This window comes from Scyliorhinus torazame, chromosome 15 (genome assembly GCF_047496885.1).
Source record: "Scyliorhinus torazame isolate Kashiwa2021f chromosome 15, sScyTor2.1, whole genome shotgun sequence".
NCBI classification, from domain to species: Eukaryota; Metazoa; Chordata; class Chondrichthyes; order Carcharhiniformes; family Scyliorhinidae; genus Scyliorhinus; species Scyliorhinus torazame.
The window spans coordinates 150,343,156-150,365,420 of NC_092721.1; the positions used below are offsets into that span (position 1 = coordinate 150,343,156).

General features: G+C 45.5%; 1 protein-coding gene across 6 annotated transcripts in view; it reads right to left on the minus strand.

The window, feature by feature from the left end:
- Positions 1–22,265, minus strand: part of mtif3 (mitochondrial translational initiation factor 3) — a 49,226-nt gene that overhangs the window by 8,625 nt on the left and 18,336 nt on the right. For all 6 annotated transcript variants that reach the window (XM_072476922.1, XM_072476923.1, XM_072476925.1 and 3 more), the window contains 3 exons: positions 19,616–20,133; positions 7,446–7,600; positions 896–1,039 (listed from right to left, as the gene is read on the minus strand). In XM_072476922.1, the coding sequence (XP_072333023.1) occupies positions 896–1,039; positions 7,446–7,600; positions 19,616–20,133 (817 nt within the window). The remainder of the gene's footprint in view (positions 1–895; positions 1,040–7,445; positions 7,601–19,615; positions 20,134–22,265) is intronic.

The window sequence follows — 22,265 nt, forward strand, 5'->3', positions numbered from 1 at the left end:
TGTGCCTTAGTTGCAGTCTCTCCCTTACAGGGGAAGCATCCACCTTGTCAGGTCATGTTATTATTATAATTAATATGTTACATCTTGTATCCTACAGGGAAAACGACCTCGTCCTAAGCGTGGTCTTGCATCTCATCTTGCTGGATACACCCCTTCCAAGAAACAGCCAGCTGCTGTCTCGAGTACTTTAACTGAAATGCTTGAAAAAGCCACAATGTCTGTATTGGAGGAAAAAGCTGAGCTGACTGAACCAGTAGTAGCCAATTAATGTCAATTATAGTATTAAGGAGACTGAACTCTGAAAGAGTGTTACATTGCTATGGGGTATTTCTAAATTCTTCATTAACTTGCCTCAACAGTGTAGTGAAATTATGTACAGGCTTCAATCAAGCCATGGATACGTCCGAGCTTTTCCAAAGTGAGAGCCTACTGTTTGAGCTTGTGAGGAGCTCGAATCGAACTCATCATCCCGTTTTTGTGTTAGGAAGAAATGTGAAGCAGCTCCTCTTCTTACAAATTATTTATTTTTTATACTTCAAGTCCTTCCTAGTCAGTTTTATACTAATTTGTATAAACAATCAGTACAGTTTTGTTATTTGGCTACAAGATTCAGAAATGTATTTTAACTTTCTCTTGGCCATAGAGCTGCCATTTATCCAAGTGACCTTAATTTATGAAGACAGTCTGACCCTTATTCTGTCAACTACACTTTTCCAAGAGGACATAGGAATTGATATTCCAAGTCAACTTTCTTTGTTGATCATTGGTCTGACATGTAATGTCTCAGCAATGTAACTTCTATTAAATAAAAGATTCAGAAAATGTTTTGTGAACAAAGTTCAATTAACATTGCTTTGGAACCAGAGCATGCGCACCTTCTGCTTCAGTTTTTCACCTTTTGTTTGTGCGCTCTCAGTTCTTTTTCAGACAGATGCCGTAGAATGCACGTAGCTGCTTTCCCTTCTCTAATGACCCTTGGCTTAAACACGTAGGTAGCTTTGTCAGGCATGGACTGAACAATTTGTTCCAGCAGTATTTCCTTAGATAAGAGATTAATATATTAGAAGAAAGCTTAAAGCTGTTCTCCATAATAGTACCTGTTTATTCAAATAAAAGTGTAAATTAGTATTCTAGCTGAATCTAAAAGTACCACAAACAGAAAACATTGGATAGAAAATCCATGTAAAATGTCATTAAATAAACCTCTCCTCTTACATTTGGTTGGAGAAATCTGACCCATCAACTATATTTGGAATTACTCAGCAAAAACACCATAACCAGTGATAGAATTGCCAAATTCTGTCTTTCATAAAGTCATTATGCATTTATGATAACCCAAGGAGGAAAGATTAAATAAACCACATGTTACAATCACTGTTCAGAATGTTTTATTTTGCTAGGATGGTTTAGGATCTGTGCAATTCAACTGGTGTAATGAAGATTGCAGCTTTCTGATTTGGGCCATGTCAAAGCAAACTAATTAACAATGACAACTAAGTCAATACTGAAAAATTCTGCTCATGCATGTGATTGACCACTGACAGATTGATAAACTCAGTGGGGTCAGTCAAGCCTATTTTAACAAGCTACCATATCCTCAGCAGAAACAAATTTGGAGTTTTTCATCTATAAGCCACACTTATGGGAGGTGTAATTTGCTACAAATTATAAAAATTATTCCTGCAGTAAAAAGCTAGGACGGGGTTACTTATTTGCATTCTCCAAGTAGTAAAGAAAAATCAGTCCTTCCATGCTTTTACACAATAGATAATCTTCAGTGAAGAGTTGACTTAATAGCTCTTTGCATTTGTGATCAAATCAAACATTTCTTCAAAAACAGTTGGTAGGAATTTTCTCCCCCGGTCAGCTCAATCTCAGAAAATAAACAGATTTTTGTGGCTGATTGGGAGAACTACTGAAGCCATTCCCAACATACATGTTAAAATCACAGCTGCAATTTAGAGTTCCAGCTTCAAATGGAGATGGCCTGAATTCAATTACATTTTATTTTACAAGAGAAAGAAGAAATAACTCCCTCACTAGACGGGCACCAACACGATAAATTCTGTAGTCTGCTACATTAGTGTAGTCACCATAACTCTCAAGTCCTTGCAATTTCAACTATAGCTCAGCAATGACAGTTGATATAATATGCTCTATAAAATTACTACAGTATTTAAGTTTTAAAAAAAACAAGGGTAATAGCATACATTTGGCGAGCACCTTTAAATAATAAAACATCCCAGGGTTTTCATAGGAAACGAAAAAAAAGAAGAAAATCGCTTATTGTCACAAGTAGGCTTCAAATGAAGTTACTGTGAAAAGCCCATAGTCACCCGGCGGCTCAACCTCCCCTGATTAAGTGAGGGTGGACACAGAATTGCCAGGCACCGCTGGCAGGATGTTAATTAGGCTTGGTAATGAGCCAATTGAGACTCATTATCCCTGAGCCCACCGCAATTATCTGGTGGCTGAGGGATTAAATGTGAGCCGCACGTCCTCCCAGTGGCGGTTCCTCATTATCGGGCTTTGTGTGTCTGAACGAGGGACCTGATATCAGGTTGGGGATCTGCTGAAAGTCACTCCCCTGTCCTCGCCTCAGACTCTGCTCTCCCACCCAACCCATGATCCCCATCACACCCTCGCCTTTGGCTTGGAGTCTAATAGCAGAAGGGTAGAGTCAGGTTATGCTCCAAGTGTAAAATTTGAAAATGTGTAAAGTTACCCTAGTGCACATTGCAAAAGCAGCAAATATGGGCCTCCCCACAAATGTCAATTTGCATTTTCACTGGTGTGTTAGTTACTCAGTTCAGTAAGAGTTTCACTTTGCTCTCTTCCAACTTGTGTATGGAAGATGGAAATCAAGTTGCCGACCTTGATGTCATTATTTTCTGAAAGCAAAAAATATCAAATCACAAACTCTTATCCCTTCATAACATCTGAGCGACTTATTTAGTTTCAATGAAATAACATGCACGAAGACTCAAGACGGGTCATGCCATGCACAGCAGTGCTGCAGACCATTTGCTAATGTCTATCTACATTTGAATTTCAGAAAATGTCATGGAAATAGGTGGACTTCCCAAATTTAGGTCATTTATGCAAGTCTCTGGCACTGGTTTATTGCGATAAATGAAGGATCCATCTAAATGTCTTTAGGACCATATTTCTTTTTTTTTTTTTAACGCATTTTATTCAAACTTGTATCAAAGTAGGTTACAGCAAGTAAATACCCCGGGAAACATTCTTCCCCCGGGAAACATTCTTCCCAACAATCAACTATACAGTTTGTACAGATTTTTCTCCTTTTAAACCCCCCCCTCCCCATCACCCACTTTATCTTCTCTAACCACAGGAAGTCATACAGGTCACCCAACCATGCTGCTACCCCCGGTGGCGATGCCGACCGCCACTCCAGCAAAATTCGCCGCCGTGCAATCAGAGAGGTGAAGACCAAGACATCGGTCTTCCTCCTCTCCATGAGCTCCGGCTTCTCTGAAACCGCAAATATCGCCACCCAAGGGTCCGGGTCCTCTCCCTCTTCCACTATCCTGGCTAAGACCGCTAACACTCCTGCCCAGAATCTTCCCAATTTTTCACAACCCCAAAACATGTGTGCATGATTCGCTGGCCCCCGCCCACACCTCTCACACTCATCTGCTACCCCCTGAAAGAACCTACTCATTCTCGCCTGAGTCATATGTACCCTGTGCACCACCTTAAACTGTTATCAGGCTCATCCTTGCACAAGAAGAGGTCCCATTTACCCTTCGCAGTGCCTCACTCCATACTCCCCAATTGATCTCCATTCCCAATTCCGCTTCCCATTTTTCCTTGATCTTTATCACCCGCTCCCTGCCTCCCTGCTCCCCCAGCCACTTATACATTTCCCCAATTCTTCCCTCCCCTTCCACATCCGGAAGCAGCAGTCGCTCCAGCAGGGTGTATCCCGGCAATCTAGGGAACCCCTTCCAGACCTTTTGTGCAAAGTCCCTAACCTGTAGATACCTGAACTCACTACTCCTCAGCAGCTCTACCCTCTCCCTTAGCTCTTCCAGACTGGCGAACCCTCCCTCCACCTCCTGTATACACTATCTATCCCCTTGGGCTCAAACCCATGATTCTCGCACAGGGGCGTTAGCACCGACATCCCTTCCACCCTAAAATGCCTCCACAGCTGATTCCATATCTTCATCGTGGACTGCACCACTGGGCTCCCTGAATACCTGCTCGGAGCCATTGGCAATGCTACCGTCACCATAGCCCTCAAACTAGACCCCTTACAAGATTCCTCCTCCATCCTAACCCACTCTACCCCTTCTCCTTGTCCACATTCGCCGCCCAATAATAATGAAGCAAGTTTGGCAACGCCAACCCCCCCTGCTGCCTCTGCAGCAGGGTCCTCCCCACCCTCGGCACCTTCCCCGCCCATACAAAGTCAGAGATGATTGCGTCCACTTTCTGAAAAAAGGCCTTTGGTATAAAGATCGTGAGAGCCTGAAAGATTAAACAAGAACTTTGGCAGAATATTCATTTTCACCACTTGGACCCTCCCCGCCAACGTTAAGCGTAGTGTATGCCACCTCTTGAGATCCTCCCTGGCTTCCTCCACCAGCTTCGTTAAGTTCCGCTTGTGGAACCCCGTCCATTCCCTCGCCACCTGAATCCCCAAGTATCTAAACCTATCCCTCGCTACCGTAAATGGTATCCCCCCTAAATTAGCCCGCTGTGCCAGTTCATTCACCGGGAATAACTCGCTTTACCCTACATTCAGCTTGTATCCCGAGAACCCTCCAAACCTCCCCAACAGGCCCAGAATCCTTCCCATACTCTCCAACGGACCCGAATCATACAGCAAGAGGTCATCGGCATAGAGCGACACCCGATGCTCCCTCTGTCCCCTCATTAGCCCCTGCCACTCTCCCGACCCCCTGAGAGCCATCGCAAACAGCAGCGGCGACAGCAGGCACCCCTGCCTCATACCCCTGTGTAAGGCAAAGCTTTGTGAGCTCTTATCATTCGTCCTCACCCTCGCTCTTGGCGACACATACAGCAATTGCACCCATGCCACAAATCTCAGCCCAAACCCAAACCTTCCCAAAACTTCGAACAAGTACCGCCACTCCACCCGATCAAATGCTTTCTCCGTGTCCATGAACACCACCACCTCCGGTACCAGAGCTCTCGACGGATTCATCACCACATTCAACAGCCGTCTTATATTACTCACGAGCTGCCTGCCCTTCACGAAGCCTGATCTTCTGCAACCACCCCCGGGACACAATCCTCCATCCTCCCCGCCAACAACTTAGCCAATACTTTCACATCCGTGTTCAATAGTGTAGTGATATGGGTCTATACTACCCACTTTCCACCGGATCCTTCCCTTTTTGTGGGATTAGTGTGATTACTGCCTGTTTCATTGTCTCCGGCAACTCCCCCTTCTCCAGTGCTTCATTAAACGCCCCCAGCAGATGTGGTGCCAGGTCCGCTGCAAATTCCTTATAAAATTCTGCTGGGTATCTATCCGGCCCAGGGGCCTTCCCCGACTTCATACCCCTGATACTATCCAGCACCTCCCTCACCCCCAGGGGCTCCTCCAACGCCTGCCTCTTTGCTTCCTCCACCGTGGGAAATTCCAGCTTGTCCAGAAAACACCCCATGTCCCCCTCCTCGCCCTTTGGGTTTGCCTCAAAGTCAATGGTAATACTCTCTAAATGCCTCATTTATCTTCCCTGGCTCTGACACCACATTCTCAGCCCCAGTCCGGATCTTCAATATTTCCCTGGACGCAGTCTGCCTCCGCAGCTGGTGCGGCAGCATGCGGCTCGCCTTCTCCCCATACTCGTATTGCATCCCTCTTGCCCTACGTAGTTGCCCTACCACCCTCCCTATTGTCAGCCTGTCAAATTGCCCCTGCAACTTTTTCCTCCTCGCCAGTCCCTCCACGGTGGGCATCCTCGAATATTCCCTGTCCACCTCCACTATCTCGCTCACTAGACGGTCATGTTCCGCCCTCTCCTTATTCGCACAAACCGTAAATGCGATAATTTCTCCCCGGACCACTGCCTTCAGTGCTTCCCCCAAAATGCCTGCTGACACCTCCCCATTCTGATTCAACTCCACATAATCCCTAATTGGCAACCGCACCTTATCACAAAAACCTCTATCCGCCAACAACCCCGAGTCAAACCTCCACCCCGGCCTTTGGTCTCGTCCCGTACTGAACCAAATATCCAGCCAGTGGGGTGCATGGTCCGAAATAACTATCCCCGCATACTCTGCCCCCTCCACCCCAACCAAAATCTCCCGACTCACTACAAAGTAATCAATCCTCGAATACACCTTATAGAAGAGTGAAAAGAAGGAATACTTCCCCCTGGATTCTGAAAGCGTCATGGATCCACCATACCCATCCTCTCCATAAAACTCCCCCAGCTCCCTTGCCATTCGTACCCTACCCATCGACCTGGGGCTCGATCTATCCACCCTCGGCTCCAGGACACAGTTAAAATCTCCTCCCATGATCAACTGGTACGTGGCCAAATCCGGGATTGCTGCCAGCAACCCCCTCATAAAACCCACATCATCCCAATTTGGGGCATACACATTTACCAACACTACCGGTGCCCCTTCCAATACCCCACTCACAATCACATATCTCCCACCTGGATCCCTCACCTCCTTTGCACCCGTGAATCCCATTTTTTTGCTCATTAATATCGCCACACCCCTCGATTTCAAATCAAACCCCGAGTGAAAAACCTGCCTGACCCACCCCTTCCTTAACCTAACCTGGTCCTTCACACGGAGGTGTGTCTCCTGCAAAAAGACAACCCCTGCTTTCAAGCTCCTGAGGTGCGCGAACACCTGCGACCTTTTAACCGGCCCGTCAGTCCTCGGACGTTCCACGTTACCAACCTTACCGGAGGCTTGTGCCTCCAATTCACTGTACCGCCCGTCATCTTCCCCACTTAACTCCTGCCCCTTTAATTCCACTCTGTACCTAGCCCATCCCAGATGGCCCCTTTCTTCGCCCTTGACCATATCATCTCTCACCCCCTGCCGCGTCGCAGAAACCTCTCCCCCCCCCCCCCCCACCGCGCCCTCCCCCCTTCCCCTTTCCCCCCGGCCACCCCTCTTGGCCTCCCCCACCACCTCACTTCCGTTCACCAGCATAACCTGCTAGCGTGGCTGCCCCTGCCCATTAGACATCCTAATGACCTTCTCTCCCCCCCCCCCCTCAGCTCAAAGAAGAAGGCCTCCTGCTGGCCTTAACCTCCCCCACCCAAACAAGGACTTCTCCTGAACTCCAGGTAGCCTTCTCCAAAAGCAAACAAACAGATGTTAAACACCAACAGTTTTAGGACTATATTTCATCTAATAATGTTTTTAAAGTGGACATTGATTTATTCAATACATGTTTAGTCTTTGTTAAGACGTACCATTTTATCTGCTTTGTCCACAACAGTTCCTTTTCTCACAGTAATCCGAACATGGTGCTTCTTCTCAATCCACTGCTGGATCTGCTTAATTTTTGTTTGCAGGTCATGCTTTGCAATGTCTGCTGAGAAGCTCTGCTCCTTAATTTGACATGCTCCTGCATTCAGAAGGGGAGATAACCAAAAAAGATTATACTTAAATGTTTTTTATTTCCCGTTAGAATTTGTGCCTTCAGCTATATAGAGTAGACCTCATGCACAAAGTCTGTCTCTAAGCCCCTTTGCCTATCCATCACTTAGTCTTTCCTTACAACCCATCTCTTTAAATCAAGCTTTGGTTCCCACTTAGTAACTCCTGCCTTGTCTTGGGTGTTCATTTTTGGTTAGACTGTCAGGACTTTTCTGAGTTAAAGGCACTATATAAATGCAAACTTATTTATGCAGATTATCCTCGCCTTAATTTAACATCCCAACTATCTGACGATTTTCAGCCCAACAAAGCATACCTCCAGTATATTAATCCTTCTACCGCAGCACAAAGCTGTTTATCGAACATCACCTTTTTCTACTTATGATATTCTATTTAAAAATTGACTTCAAATATTTCTCACTGGGCAAAGGTGTTATTTTGTAAATAAATTTAAATTTGTTTTCCACTAATTTCTATTGCTGTCCTTTCTTTCCTTGCTTACTTTGAGGTAATGCTTTGGATTTGTTTATTCAAATATATATTATGACAATGGCATATTGTTATCTTTCTATTCAGAAGACCTGCCAAGAGTGGGCATGAGCTATTTAATTATATCCATATTTGACAGTACTTGTCATGTTTTTGATAGGATTTTTCTCATTAGTTTGACAGCCTTGCTGTTACAGTCCTCTATCCTGGCCACTGGGTGGCTTTATAGAGACTCTGGGGGCCCAATTGTCTTGTGGAAACGAATTGCTCAGCTTTGCCTTCCATTTTTTTGCATCATTTAGATTTTCTTTAACTGGCGTCAATATCTAATAACTTCTAACATTTTTTAAAATCAATAGGCTTTTTTGTTGTTATCTGGTTATCAAGCCCTCTTGGCCCACTACCAATACTATTAACTAATTTTCAGGTGAGATTCCCAATATTTATTAACCTGAAGGCTTGTTTTAGCCGAGCTTCCTTCCTGCTTCCCATCAGATCAGCCATGATCTCATTGAATGGCGAAGCAGGCTCGAGGGGCCAGATGGCCTACTCCTGCTCCTAGTCCTTATGTTCCTCTTGTGTCCTATCATCCCCCCTTCCCTGGCCTCCAATCTTATTCTACCAAACCCATCATTATACCCTATAGCACCATCCCCAACCAAGCTTTAATCCTGCTCTGCTGTGTACAATTTGGCCTCTATAACTTCATATTCCCCCTTGTCCCCATACAGTGCTCTATTTTCCACTAACCAGCCTCTGCCTTCCTACTTGGTCTCTAACCTTCCACCAATGCTCCTGCATCACTTCCTCATCACAACTCACTCTTCCTTCTAATTCCATTCCTCCCTCCTCCTAGTTTCATTCCCCCCTGAGTCAAGGTTCAATTATCCCCAGACTCTTAACTAAAATTAATTTAAATAGTGCACTTAATCTGTCTAAGGGCAGGCCATTTACTCACTACAGTTGCCCATAGGAGCCTCCTATTTTCAATTTCACAGTGCCAATATTATGATTCTCCCTCAGAGTCTCCATCCCTCTATTGTTTCTTCAATCTCTTCCTTCAGCAAGCTCTTTACATCTTAAAATATGGCCAGGCCAACTTTGTTAGCTGTTCTTGATGCTACTGACTAACGATCTTTCCCCTCTCCTCCATCCTCAGAATTTCTTCATTGCTCTAAGACTTCTCTCTAAAATCGAACTGACCCACTCCATCCTCCTCCAGAACCATATTTCACAACTTTCTAGTCTTTGGCTGTCGCTTTTTCTCAAGGTCCATGTTTCAGGAGACACCCCAAAGCACAGTTTTGATCATTCTTAAGATCTTTACTCGTCTCTGTTCCGAGCAATTCTTTCTCTTTAGAGAATGTATCTTTGTCACTACTGTTCTAGCTCTGATTTCTTTAATTCTTCCCAGGTACAGTGTCTCAAAATCGGCAACCTCGGGACCGACCCTGTACCAGATTTCACATCTTGCTTGATTTTGAGTTTGGGCCATGGGCAGTTCAGATCTAGTGGGTAGGGTGGGGTCAAGGCTCATCAGAACATGGGAAAAGACTGGCGTGCTAGGGGTGAACGAGCAAACTAGTCAGGCACCATACCAATGCAGCACCTAGCCGAACTGTGCCGTTTAAAATTTTTTACTCAATTACAATTGATGCATGGCACATTCTAAAAATGGCCAGTTTTCACACAACTCCACGTTTTGAACAGCCGCATTTCAGACATTACTGTATTTGAATTGTGATATTGTTCTAGCTATTGACCATTTATCTTGACTTTTCTTTCTCACCACTATTCCAATTTTAATCACTTTTGCCCATTTTACATTCTTTTATACATAGATTTTCATTTCATAAGCTCACACTACTTTCACACTCCAAATTATTTTTTTCTTTATTCAATTGAACAGAAATGACATAGACAAATGAAATGTGATCATCTTGAAGAAATTTCCACATTGCTGTAATGAGTATAAATAACGTGCTGACAGTGGAAATCATTTTGTACAGATAGGGAAAACTACATTTTAGCACAATTAGCTACATATTAATTCTTCAGCTTTCAAGATTCGAATATTTCAAAAAAGAGTCACAAACAAATGCAACAATTACTCCCGCACCCCGCCCATGTGCGTATTTTGCAAAACCTATTGTCTTAATTGGTGCATGAAGCTCACAGAATGAGCTTTATCCTCGACTAAACTTCTAATTAAACTGCTTCATTTAAAGCGGCAGTGGTGTTGTCTACTCAATTGAACTGTGCCTTCAGTGCAATTCCCACAGGATTAGTGCAATTGTTTTTATAAATTGCATTTTGAAATACTACCCAATTGTACTGGTTTGCAGCAGATTTGAGTTCAGAAAAATGCAAATGAAAAATCAGCAAAATAAGGTGCAACTGTGAATCTAATCTGTACCAGTATCACCGTGTGTGCCAAATGCAGAAATTCTGTCCCCTTTATATTATGAAAATAAATTTCTTCATGATCACACTTGAGTACAAACGCAAGAGACATAAATTGCCATAGCTATTTTTTGGAAGATTTTTACAATCTTTTTGACAAAGAAAATCACATCGAAAGGTACATCAATTGCCAGAACTATTTTTTGGAATTTATGACAAAAATTCACGTCAATTATCTGCTGAAAATTTTCCCCCAAAACTGGCATTTATATTGAATTTTATCATATTAAGATGTCTCAAAGCACTTGACACAAAATCTCCAAGGTTTAATGATCATTATATAAATAAACATGCAACTTCCGGTGGCGGCTATGAAGGAGTAGGTCGCACATTTGGTGGCTCCCGCTCGGGTCGGAACTTTGGACCTTTCCCCCCGAATTTTTGTTGGATCTGATTTGGAAAATTGATGTTGGATGCAACTGTGACAAGGAATCCTACATCAGTGCAATGAGAGGCGGACTAGGAGTGCTCGTAAAGGAAGAAATAGGCGAACGGAGAAGGTTTGGGCTGAGGCTGAGCGGGAGAAAGCATAGCGGACGAGCGGAGTTCTGGCTCGACGACCCAGCGGTCGACAGAGCAGCTGATGCAGTTCACACAGGAGGGCTTCACCAAGCAGAAACAGGAATGCTTGGACCCGATTAAGGAAACGATTGCGCAGCTGGAACTCAGACTGGATGCTCAAGACGGGGTGATCCAGAAAGTGGAGAAGGCACTGACTGAGCAGGAGGAACACCAAGCTGCAGTGGAGTTATGTGATGAATATCCTGTTCGCCGCAGAGTTCGGTTTGAAATAAGGCAACAGAAATTAAAACAAGTATTTTAATTCAAAGTGGAATAAAACCACTTCAGCTAAAGGTCGTCCAGAAGTCACCATTTGCTGGGAGAAACTCCTAGCTGACTTCAAGGACCATTAGGACATTCCAAACAAATACAGGATAAGGAAATCCTTTCATTGACACACCGTAAATTCTTTAGATCACTCCCCTACACCTATAATTATTCAAACCATGAGGACAGATCATTCTTCAGATAACCAATACACAATCCTTCCTTAACTATATAACTCTTGACACTTAGAATGACACCCTCAAAGAAGAGTCTGTTTGACAATCTATATATCTAAGAAACATGGCAACACTGAAAAGAGACAGATCTCTATACGAGTCCCTCTTTGCCAATATATCTTCAGACACCTGACATTCACGCAGACACTAACATCATTTAAACATATATTGATGATAATACATCAAATTAGCCATTTGGCTATAGGCAATTAACCAACAATAAGTGATAAGACAGTCCTTGACCGATTAAAAGGTTGTATGTATAAAAGGAGGGGCATTTTGGCAGAGAGGTACCCTTCTCACTCCCCTGCGGGAGTGTGGGTCAAAGCTCTGTTCTTCAAGCTTGCCTCGTCAAACAAAGACCATCATGGTTTTGTAAGTATGTTTCTGTTAAACCTCTTAGAAATATATTGGAAATTGATAGGAGATACTTTAGGATTTTCCATGTTTTAGATATCTCATTCTCTTCAGAGAAGTTAGTGTGTTAGCAGATAACAAAGGACTGTTAATGTTTTTTTATATTATTAACAGATAACTAAAGACTGTTAATCAATTTATATTTTTAACGAACCCCTGACTATGGCACTGAGGGAGTCGAGGAACTGGAGGGGGTTGGTGCGGGGTGGGGAGGAGCATAGGGTGTCGCTCTATGCGGACGACCTGCTGCTATATGTGGCGGACCCGGTGGGGGGAATGCCGGAGGTAATGAGGATTCTTTGGGAATTCGGGGACTTTTCGGGGTACAAGCTCAACATGGGGAAGAGCGAGCTGTTCGTGGTTCACCCAGGGGACCAGGAGAGGGGGATTGGCGAGCTCCCACTAAAAAGGGCGGAGAGGAGCTTCAGGTATTTGGGGGTCCAGGTGGCCAGGAGCTGGGGGGCCCTGCAGAGGCTTAATTTTACAAGGCTGGTGGAGCAAATGGAGGAGGAGTTCAAGAGGTTGGACGCGTTGCCGCTGTCCTTGGTGGGTAGGAGACAGCGTCTTGTGTGGGTACGAGTCTGGGGGCGCTGGCAACGGCACTGCTGCCGCTCCCTCCAAGGAGGTATACCACGAGCCTGGTGGTGGCGGCTGCCCTCAAAATCTGGGGGCAGTGGAGGCGGCATAGGGGGGAAGTTGGGGCCTCGGCGTGGACCCCAATACACCGGTTTGCCCCAGGGAGTGCAGGTGGAGGGTTTTCGGGGTGGCATAGGGCAGGGATACGAGAGTTGGGAGACCCGTTTGTGGACAGGAAGATTGCGAGCCTGGGTGAGCTGGAGGAGAAATACGGGCTCCCCCCCGGGGAACACCTTCATGTACTTACAGGTAAGCACGTTTGCCAGATGGCAGGTGGTGGAATTCCTGCGGCTACTGCCACACACAGTACAGGACAGGGTGCTCTCGGGGGAGTGGGTGGGAGTGGGGAAGATCTCGGAAACTTACCAGGTGATGCAGGAGGAGGAGGAGGCCTCGGTGGTGGAGTTGAAAGGCAAGTGGGAGGAGGAGTTGGGAGAGGAGATCGAAGAGGGGACGTGGGCAGATGCCCTAGGGAGGGTGAACTCTTCCTCTTTGTGCGCGAGGCTCAGCCTCATACAGTTTAAGGTGCTGCACAGGGCACACATGACCGGGACAAGGATGAGCCGGTTCTTTGGGGGCGAGGGCAGGTGTGTTAGGTGCTCAGGGAACCCAGCAAATCACACCCATATATTCTGGGCATGCCCAGCGCTGGAGGAATTTTGGAAGGGCGTAGCGAGGACGGTGTCGAGGGTGGTAGGATCCAGGGTCAGACCGGGCTGGGGGCTCGCAATATTTGGGATGGCAGAGGAGCCGGGAGTGCAGGAGTTGAAAGAGGCCGGTATTCTGGCCTTTGCGTCCCTGGTAGCCCGGCGAAGGATTCTTCTTCAGTGGAAGGATGCGAGGCCGCCAAGCGTGGAATCCTGGATCAGCGATATGGCAGGGTTCATTAAATTGGAGAGGGTGAAATTTGCCTTGAGAGGGTCGGTACAAGGGTTCTTTAGGCGGTGGCAACCGTTCTTAGACTTCCTGGCAGAATAGTAGACATTGGTCAATGGCAGCAGGAACTCGGGGGGGGGGGGCCTTTACTTTATTTCTGTTTTTGTTATTTGCACTGGAGGGTTCGGGGGGGGGGGGGGGGGGGGGGTGTATACCTGATGTGTTAAGTCGGGGTGTTAATGTTAATTTATTATTTATGTACAGCGGGGAGGGGGGTATGGAGGTTTGCTTTTCTAGACTGTATTTTGTACTTAACCCTGTTGGGTTCCTTTTTCATTTTGTTATTGATATTTTATGAAAACCTTAATAAAAATTATTTAAAAAAAAAAAAATTATATTTTTAACTCTGCAATTCTGTATGTATTTACAATAAAAATACTTTGACTAAAATTATACTGTGTAGACTTACTCTCAAAGTTTAAAATCCTAGACACTCATTTAGGAAGTCTTAAATTACTAGGATCCACGCCGACATTTGAATTCTTCCCAAAAAAAGTAACTGAGATCCTGTTTAAATGTCTGAGACCCAGAAAAGCATTCTCCCTTCGTGAGATTTATTTTGAGTCTTAGCAGAGAAACGGATTTCCCTCTTTTGGTCGGTTAACGTATAGCATAGGTTAATAATAAAGTATTATCAGGTTTGGAATAACCTAAATCCTTCACAGTTGGAGGTGGGGATGTTGAGAGACGAACAGAAAAGGCTTCAGGAGAAGGTGGAGGATCTAGAGAACAGGTCCCGCCGGCAGAACCTGAGAATCGTGGGTCTCCCGGAGAGATCTGAAGGAACGGATGCAGGGGCATACATAGCGGGTATGTTCGAGAAGTTACTGGGGGAGGGGACGTTCACCCGACCCTTGGTGGACAGGGCTCACAGAGCGCTAGCGAGGAAGCCCCGTGTAGGTAAGCCCCATGTAGGTGACCCCCCCACCCCTCGACCCCCGAGAGCAATGGTGATTGGATTCCACAGATCCCTGGACAAGGAGTGAATCCTACGGTGTGCCAGCCAGACACGGAGTTGTAAATGGGAGAACAGCATCCTGCGTAAATATCAGGATCTGAGCATCGGCATGGCCAGAAGAGCAGGGTTCAAGCAGATAAAAATCGACCCTTTTTTAGAAGAAGGTTAAGTTTGGACTGCTGTATCCTGCCCGTCTTTGGGTCACTCACGAAGAGCAACATTTCTACTTCGAGTGGCCCAAGGAAGCGATGGACTTCGCTAGAAGGAAAGGGCTGGTAGCGGACTGAGGTGTTTGGACTGAACTTTGCTGCAGTGTTCATGTTTTAAAAGTTTTTGTTTTTGGAAGTTATCTGTAATGCCTTCTGTATCTATTTGGGGCCTGTGGATGAGCTGCGTGAGTTAAAGTTTGCATTTGCAGTGATGGGGATGGAAGCGTGAATGTTAGATGTTGGATCTTCTTTTTGATTTTCTCTGTGTTTCTTTTGGGCAATTGGGTTGAGATTGTTTTTGTTTGCATATGTGTGTCCGAGCCGGGGGAGGGGGGACAATAGGTGGGGAAATGTCGGCGCCATGGGCGGGGGCCAGCAAGCTAGCTGGGCGGGCTAGCTCACGGCAGCGCAGTGCGGAGTGAGCAGATGTTATGCTTGTTGAAGGGGGCTGTTTGTATAGTGCTGTTACTGGAGGGGGGGGGAATGTTCTGCTGACAGGGGAGTGACTTTTGCTGTGGGATAATAGGGAGGTCGGGGACGGAGGCTGCCTGGGGGCGGGCCTGTGGATGCGTGGGGCGAGGGCTGGAGACTGGCCCAAGAAAGGTGATGGCTGATCGGTGGAGGGGGGGGGGGCGAGAAGCCCCCCAACCAGGCTGATCACATGGAACGTAAGAGGGCTAAATGGGCCGGTTAAGAGGGCACGTGTTTTCGCGCATTTGAGGGGACTGAAGGCGGACCTGGCAACGTTGCAGGAGACGCACCTTAAGGAATTCTACAGCAGGCTGTATGAGTCGGAACCCCCAGCTGGGCCGGAAGGGATGAGGCAATTCTGAGGGAGGCTGAAGTTCCCGAAGGTTGATGAAGACTTGGTAGAAGGGCTTGGGGCCCTGATCGGGTTGGAAGAGATAGTCGAAGGGCTGAAGGCCATGCAGTTGGGTAAAGCCCGGGACCGGATGGGCACCCACTGGAGTTTTACAAAACGTTCTCTAGGATACTGGGGTCACTGCTGATGAGGACATTTAATGAGGCAAGGGAGAGAGGGGGGCTTTCCCCGACGATGTCACAGGCCACTATCTCATTGATCCTGAAATGGGATAAGGACCCGGAGCTATGCGGGTCCTACAGACCGATCTCCCTACTAAATGTAGATGCCAAACTGTTGGCTAAGATCTTGTCCTCAAGGATTGAGGACTGCGTCCCGGACGTGATTGGGGAGGACCAGACGGGATTTGTTAAGGGGAGGCAGTTGGCGGCCAACGTAAGGGTGGGGTGGAACACAGAGTCTCGCTATAACCAGAAGACCTGCTCTTATATGTGTCGGACCCATTGGAAGGGATGGAAGAAATTATGAGGATTCTGGGGGATTTTGGCCGGTTTTCGGGTTACAAATTGAACATTGGGAAAAGTGTGCTGTTTGCGATCCAGGCACATGGGCAGGACAGACGATTGGGGGAGCTTCCGGTACCTAGGCATCCAGGTGGCACGGGAATGGGAACGGCTGCACAAGCTTAATCTGGCCCGGCTAGTAGACCAAATGAAGGAGGATTTTCGACGGTGGGACGTGCTCCCGTTGTCACTAGCTGGGAGGGTACAGGCAGTGAAAATGACGGTCCTCCCGAGATTCCTGTTTGTGTTTCAGTGTCTCCCCATCTTTATTCCACGGTCCTTTTTTAAACGGGTCAATAAGGTGATCCCTGGCTTTGTATGGGCGGGTGAGACCCCGCGGGTTAACAAGGGGATGCTGGAGCGCAGCCGGGGGGAGGGCGGGCTGGCGCTGCCAAACTTTAGTAATTGTTACTGGGCGGCGAATATAGCCATGATTAGGAAGTTTGGGGGGGGGGGGTCGACGTGGGAGCGAATAGAGGCAGCATCATGTAAGGGCACTAGTTTGGGAGCATTGGTAACGGCGCCTCTGCTGTTCCCGACGGCACAGTACTCCACCAGCCTTGTGGTGGTTGCGGCCCTGAGTGTCTGGGGGCAGTGGAGGAGACATATGGGAGCAGAGGGAGCATCGGTCTGGTCTCCAATCTTTAATAAACACCAGTTTGCCCCGGGGAGGCTGGATGGAGGGTTCCGGAGATGGCTGAGAGCAGGGATCGAGAGGATGGGAGATATGTTTATAGAGGGGAGCTTTCCCAGCCTGAGGGAGTTGAAGGAAAAATTTGAATTGACGGGAGAACGAGTTTAGGTACCTGCAGGCGCGGGACTTCCTACGCAGGCAGGCCTCAACCTTCCCGCTCCTACCACCAAGGGGGATACAGGACAGGATAGTTTCCAGAGTATGGGTGGGAGAAGTGAGGGTTTCGGACATTTATAAGGAACTCATGGGGTCAGAGGAAACGCAGGTCGAGGAACTGAAACACAAATGGGAAGAGTAGTTAGAAGGAGAGATTGAGGACGGGCTCTTGGCGGACGCGTTGAGCAGAGTCAACGCGTCCGCATCATGTACCAGGCTCAGCCTGATACAGTTCAAGGTTGTTCACCGGGCTCACATGACAATGGCCCGGATGAGCAGGTTCTTTGGGGTAGAAGATAGGTGTGCGGGCGGACCAGCGAACCATGTCAATATGTTCTGGGCTTGTCCGAAGCTTAGGGGATTCTGGCAGGGGTTTGCGGACGTCATGTCCAAGGTGTTGAAAACAAGGGTGGCGCCGAGGCCAGAGGTGGCGATTTTCGGAGTGTCAGAAGACCCGGGAATCCAGGAGGAGAGAGAGGCAGACGTTCTGGCCTTTGCCTCTCTGGTAGCCCGGAGACGGATATTATTGGTTTGGAGGGACTCAAAGCCTCCGAAGTCGGAGACCTGGCTAACTGACAAGGCTAGCTTTCTCTGTCTGGAGAAAATTGGGTTCGCCCTGAGAGGGTCAATGTTGGGGTTCGTCGTCTTCTTTGGGGAGAATTAACCGTCAGCAGGGGTGGGGGGGTTAGTTTAGTTTAGAGTGGGGGATTAGGAAATGTGGTGCGACCTATGAGGGAGGAAGATGGCTTTTGCACTATGTTTATATTTGTATGTACGCTGTTTCTTTTGTTATCATAGAATTTACAATGCAGAAGGAGGCCATTCGGCACATCGAGTCTGCACCGGCTCTTGGAAAGAGCACCCTACCCAAGGTCAACACCTCCATCCTATCCCCATAACCCGGTAACCCCACACAACACTAAGGGCAATTTTGGACACTAAGGGTAATTTATCATGGCCAATCCACCTAACCTGCACATCTTTGGACTGTGGGAGGAAACCGGAGCACCCGGAGGAAACCCACGCACACACAGGGAGGATGTGCAGACTCCGCACAGACAGTGACCCAAGCCGGAATCGAACCTGGGACCCTGGAGCTGTGAAGCAATTGTGCTACCATGCTGCCCTAAAAACCATAAATACCTCAATAAAATGTTTATAAAAAAATATATATAAATAAACATACGATTATTGTTTTAGCAATGTTCCAGAAACAGTCATTTTATTTTTTTTTTCGTTGAGGGGATGTGGATGTCGTGACTGGGCCACGGTTTATTGTCCATCCCTAATTGCCCTTGAGCCGAGTGGCTCGCTCGGCTATATCAGAGGGCATTTTAGAGTCGAGCACATCACTGTGGGTCTAGAGTCACGTGTAGGCCAGACCAGGTAAAGATGTCAGATTTCCTTCCCTGAAGGACATCAGTGAATCAGATGGGTTTTTATGACAAGCGACAGCAATCACTATTACTGAGACTACTTTTAATTCCAGATTTTATTAATAGAGTTCAAATTCCACCAGCTGCCATAGTGGGATATGAACACATATCCCTCACACCATTAACCTGGCCCTCTGGATTACTATCGTCTCCCAAATTCCTGCAGCAACTTGGTGAAGCCCAGCCTCTATATTTCTAGCAAAAATGAACCTCCATCATGAGTTAATTTTTGATATTTTAGATATTTTTAGGTGCATTTATGCTCATCAACCTGGAGGAATACCCGCGGTGGAATACTTTTCCACCTTCACAGTCAATATAATGAAACTTTTAATTCCAGATTTTTATTGCATTCACATTTCACCATCTGTCGTGATGGGATTTGAACCTAGGTCCCCAGAGCATACCCTGGGTCTCTGAATTACTAATCCATTGACAATGCCACTACATCACCGTCTCCCCATTAGACAATACCCAGTCAGTCTGTTGTTGGTGGTAATGATGGAGGGGTTTGAAAGTGGGAACACTCTAGACTTCTTTGAATAGTCCCAATGGATCTTGAATTTATTCTTTCATGGGATGGGATGTAGACACCACTGGCAAGGGAAACATTTGTTGCCCATCCCTAATTGGCCTTGAATTAACTTGCTCGGCCAAATCAGAGGGCAGTTAGGAGTCAAACCACATTGCTGTGGATCTGGAGTCAAACGTAGGCCAGACCAGGTAAGGACGCCGGATTTCTTCCCAAAGAGGACACAATTGCTGATAGGTTTCATGGTCACCATTACTGAGATTATCTTTCAATTCCAGATTTTAAAAAATTATTTAAATTCCACCAGCTTGGGTGATGGGATTTGAATCTGTGTCCCCAAAGCATTAGCCTGGGCTTCTGGGTTATTATTCCAGTGACATCACCACTACTCCACTGCCTCTCCCAAAAGCCCATTATCATCATTAAACCCCAAGCTCTTAATGTCTAATCCGATGGGTAGATATATACCAGGTGGTCTTCAGTTTTAAGGAAAAATCAATCACGGTATTTTGAATGTTCTCTTTGTCTAATGGGTGAGTGGTAGAAGGAAAAGATTTCATCATAAAAGGTTGAGCTTGATAAATATCTAATTTATCCATCCACTTACCAGTGTTAGTTTTGTTTTTTTGTTTTTCTCTGAGTTTCATTTGTTCTTCATGAATCTGTTTTCCTGTCATTAATTTATACACCGGAGGGTCTGCATTTTCCCTGAGAGGTACAACCTTGACTCCACGTTCATCCATCATCCGGATAACATCTGCTCTGTGCAAATTTCCCAGATTCTCTCCATTTTCATCGATCACCTGAATGATGCGGTGCTCAATCTTTCTGCCAATACTCCCTAATGTTCTTCGTGCTCTTGGATCCTTTTTCTCTCGGTGCTGCACTGTTTCAGACTCCCCCTTGCTCTCATCAGATACAAAAGTTTTTACTGGCGTAATGCAGAGGCCTGTTTTCCAATAAGGTATGATGTGTCTGGATTGGGGTATCATTACTTTTACCGTGGTTTGTACCAACAAAGTAGTAAAATGCCTTGAACTCTCAGTACAAAGACACCAACTCGCATAACCCGGTTTAGCTTGCAGTGTTTGGAGAGCAAGTTTTCTTATGCAATGTACAGCCATCCTGAAAGAAAACGCAAACAGAAAAATAATCATTAGTTTGTGGATGAGTGGATGATTGGAGGAGCTTTCTTTTGCTACTTGAATGAAGTTATAGAATGGATGTGTGTTATCGTATCCTCATTTTATTTTTCTGTTGAAATATCCAATACGTCACAATATTTGCAAAGTTAAATTAATGCCAGAAACATAAGGAGCTTCCTTTCAAAATTTCTTAAAAACGACCAATCGCAAACATTTCGATTTTCTAAACTTTTATGCGTTCACCAGAATTCTAAAAAGTCAAAGCTTTTAGGTGGAAAAGTTACACTATCACAAGATAAATACAGAGGAATATTGGGGCCCAAGGCATATATATATGTTTGCATAAGTAGAAAAATAAATCTTTGGCACTGTCCAAAGAAAAGCAAGATTGTTCTGATTGTGTCCTAGCAGTGATCACACTTTGCAACAACTGATTGCTGCATCTGCCTTTATAACAGTGACTGCATGTCAAAATATTTCATTTTCTCTTCAGCATTTGAGATAACGTGAGAATGCAAAAGATATTGTATAAATGTTTTTTTTTTCCAGCAGAATCTAGTAGTGTTTGATTGCTAATTGAAAGAGGAAATAGCAGTAGATTGGAAACAGGTCAATATGATGCCATTATTAAAAAGCAAAGGGGGCAAGGGAAATGTGCAAAACAAAACTCAGGTCACTCAGATTAGACTTAGTACCTTCCGATATAAAATAAATATCAATGGTTAGGTATAAACATGTAAATTAAATGGGTAATATAACTTAAGTAACAGTGAGCATGGATTCAGAGAGATCCTCCTTGACCCACCATCTTGACTTCGAGCCCCTTAAGAACTTTTAAATGTTTCATGAGATCACCTCAGTTTTTCTAAACTCTAAGAGAATACAGGCTCAGTCTCGTCATTTTATCCTCATGGGACAGTCTTGCCAGCCCAGGTATTAGATTGGTAAATCTCTACGGCAAGTATATCCTTCCTTAGGTAAGGAGATCAACACAGCACAAACCATTCCAGGTGAGGTCAATCCACATCATTGGTAAAAATTGTGAACAGCTGGTTCTTAAGTAAACTGAAGTACGCCTTACAGCATGCACCGTGGCCTCAAAAGACATTTAACAAGTTCTTAAAGCTGGTCTGACTCCCTTCCATCAATATGTTAGTATTATACTAATCATATAGTGATGCTGCAAAACTTCTTCAGTGTTACAGGATTGCACTACATTCTAACAGCACTGTGGGTGTACCTACACCACATGGACTGTAGCGGTTCAAAAAGGCAGCTCACCACCATCTTCTCAAGGCCAAACAGGGATGGGCTAGAAAAATGCTGGTCTAGCCAGCGAGGCTCACATCCCGTAAAAGAATAAAAATTAACCGCAGGCATCTTGCTTTCTGTTCAGCATTTGATGTTAGATCCAAGAGTATTTGGGAGGAGGTATCTAGTCTTATACCACTTTGAGTGCCTGCAAAGCCAACTTAATACATTTAAAATTAATGTTTAGTAAAATCACACAGATCCACTGCTGACAGAGCTCTGTGCCTACACTAAGCAGATCTATTTTGTCTAAGCTGTGAACACTTCAAGTGACTGTATAATTCAAGGTTGCCTAATAATGATGCTCTGAAAATCAAATTGGTTAAAATCATTTGATGTCCTTTAACCACCTTTTAAATTAACTGTAGATGGTAATAACTTCCAGCCAATCCATCCATGAATATTCCAGTTAATAAATAAAATGTTTATCATAGCTGTTAGATTTCTGTCGAATGGGTCTAAAATATTAATGTTCAGTGCTCAAGCTAGTTCAATAACACACCTACAAGACACTGATAATAGGTCATTAATTTCAGTAGATTACAATTTTTCATCTCACGAGAAATCATGAACTTTTATTTTAGCATACACTTCAATTTCAACATTTCCATCACTATTTTCCAATATCAAAGAAAAAAGAAAAGTACAGCACAGGAACAGGCCCTTTAGCCCTCCAAGCCTGCGCCGACTATGCTGCCCGTCTAAACTAAAATCTTCTACACTTTTGGGGTCCGTATCCCTCTATTCCCAAGTACTTGTCCCTTGCCATGTCTGCAACCTCCTCTACCCCTACAAGCCTCT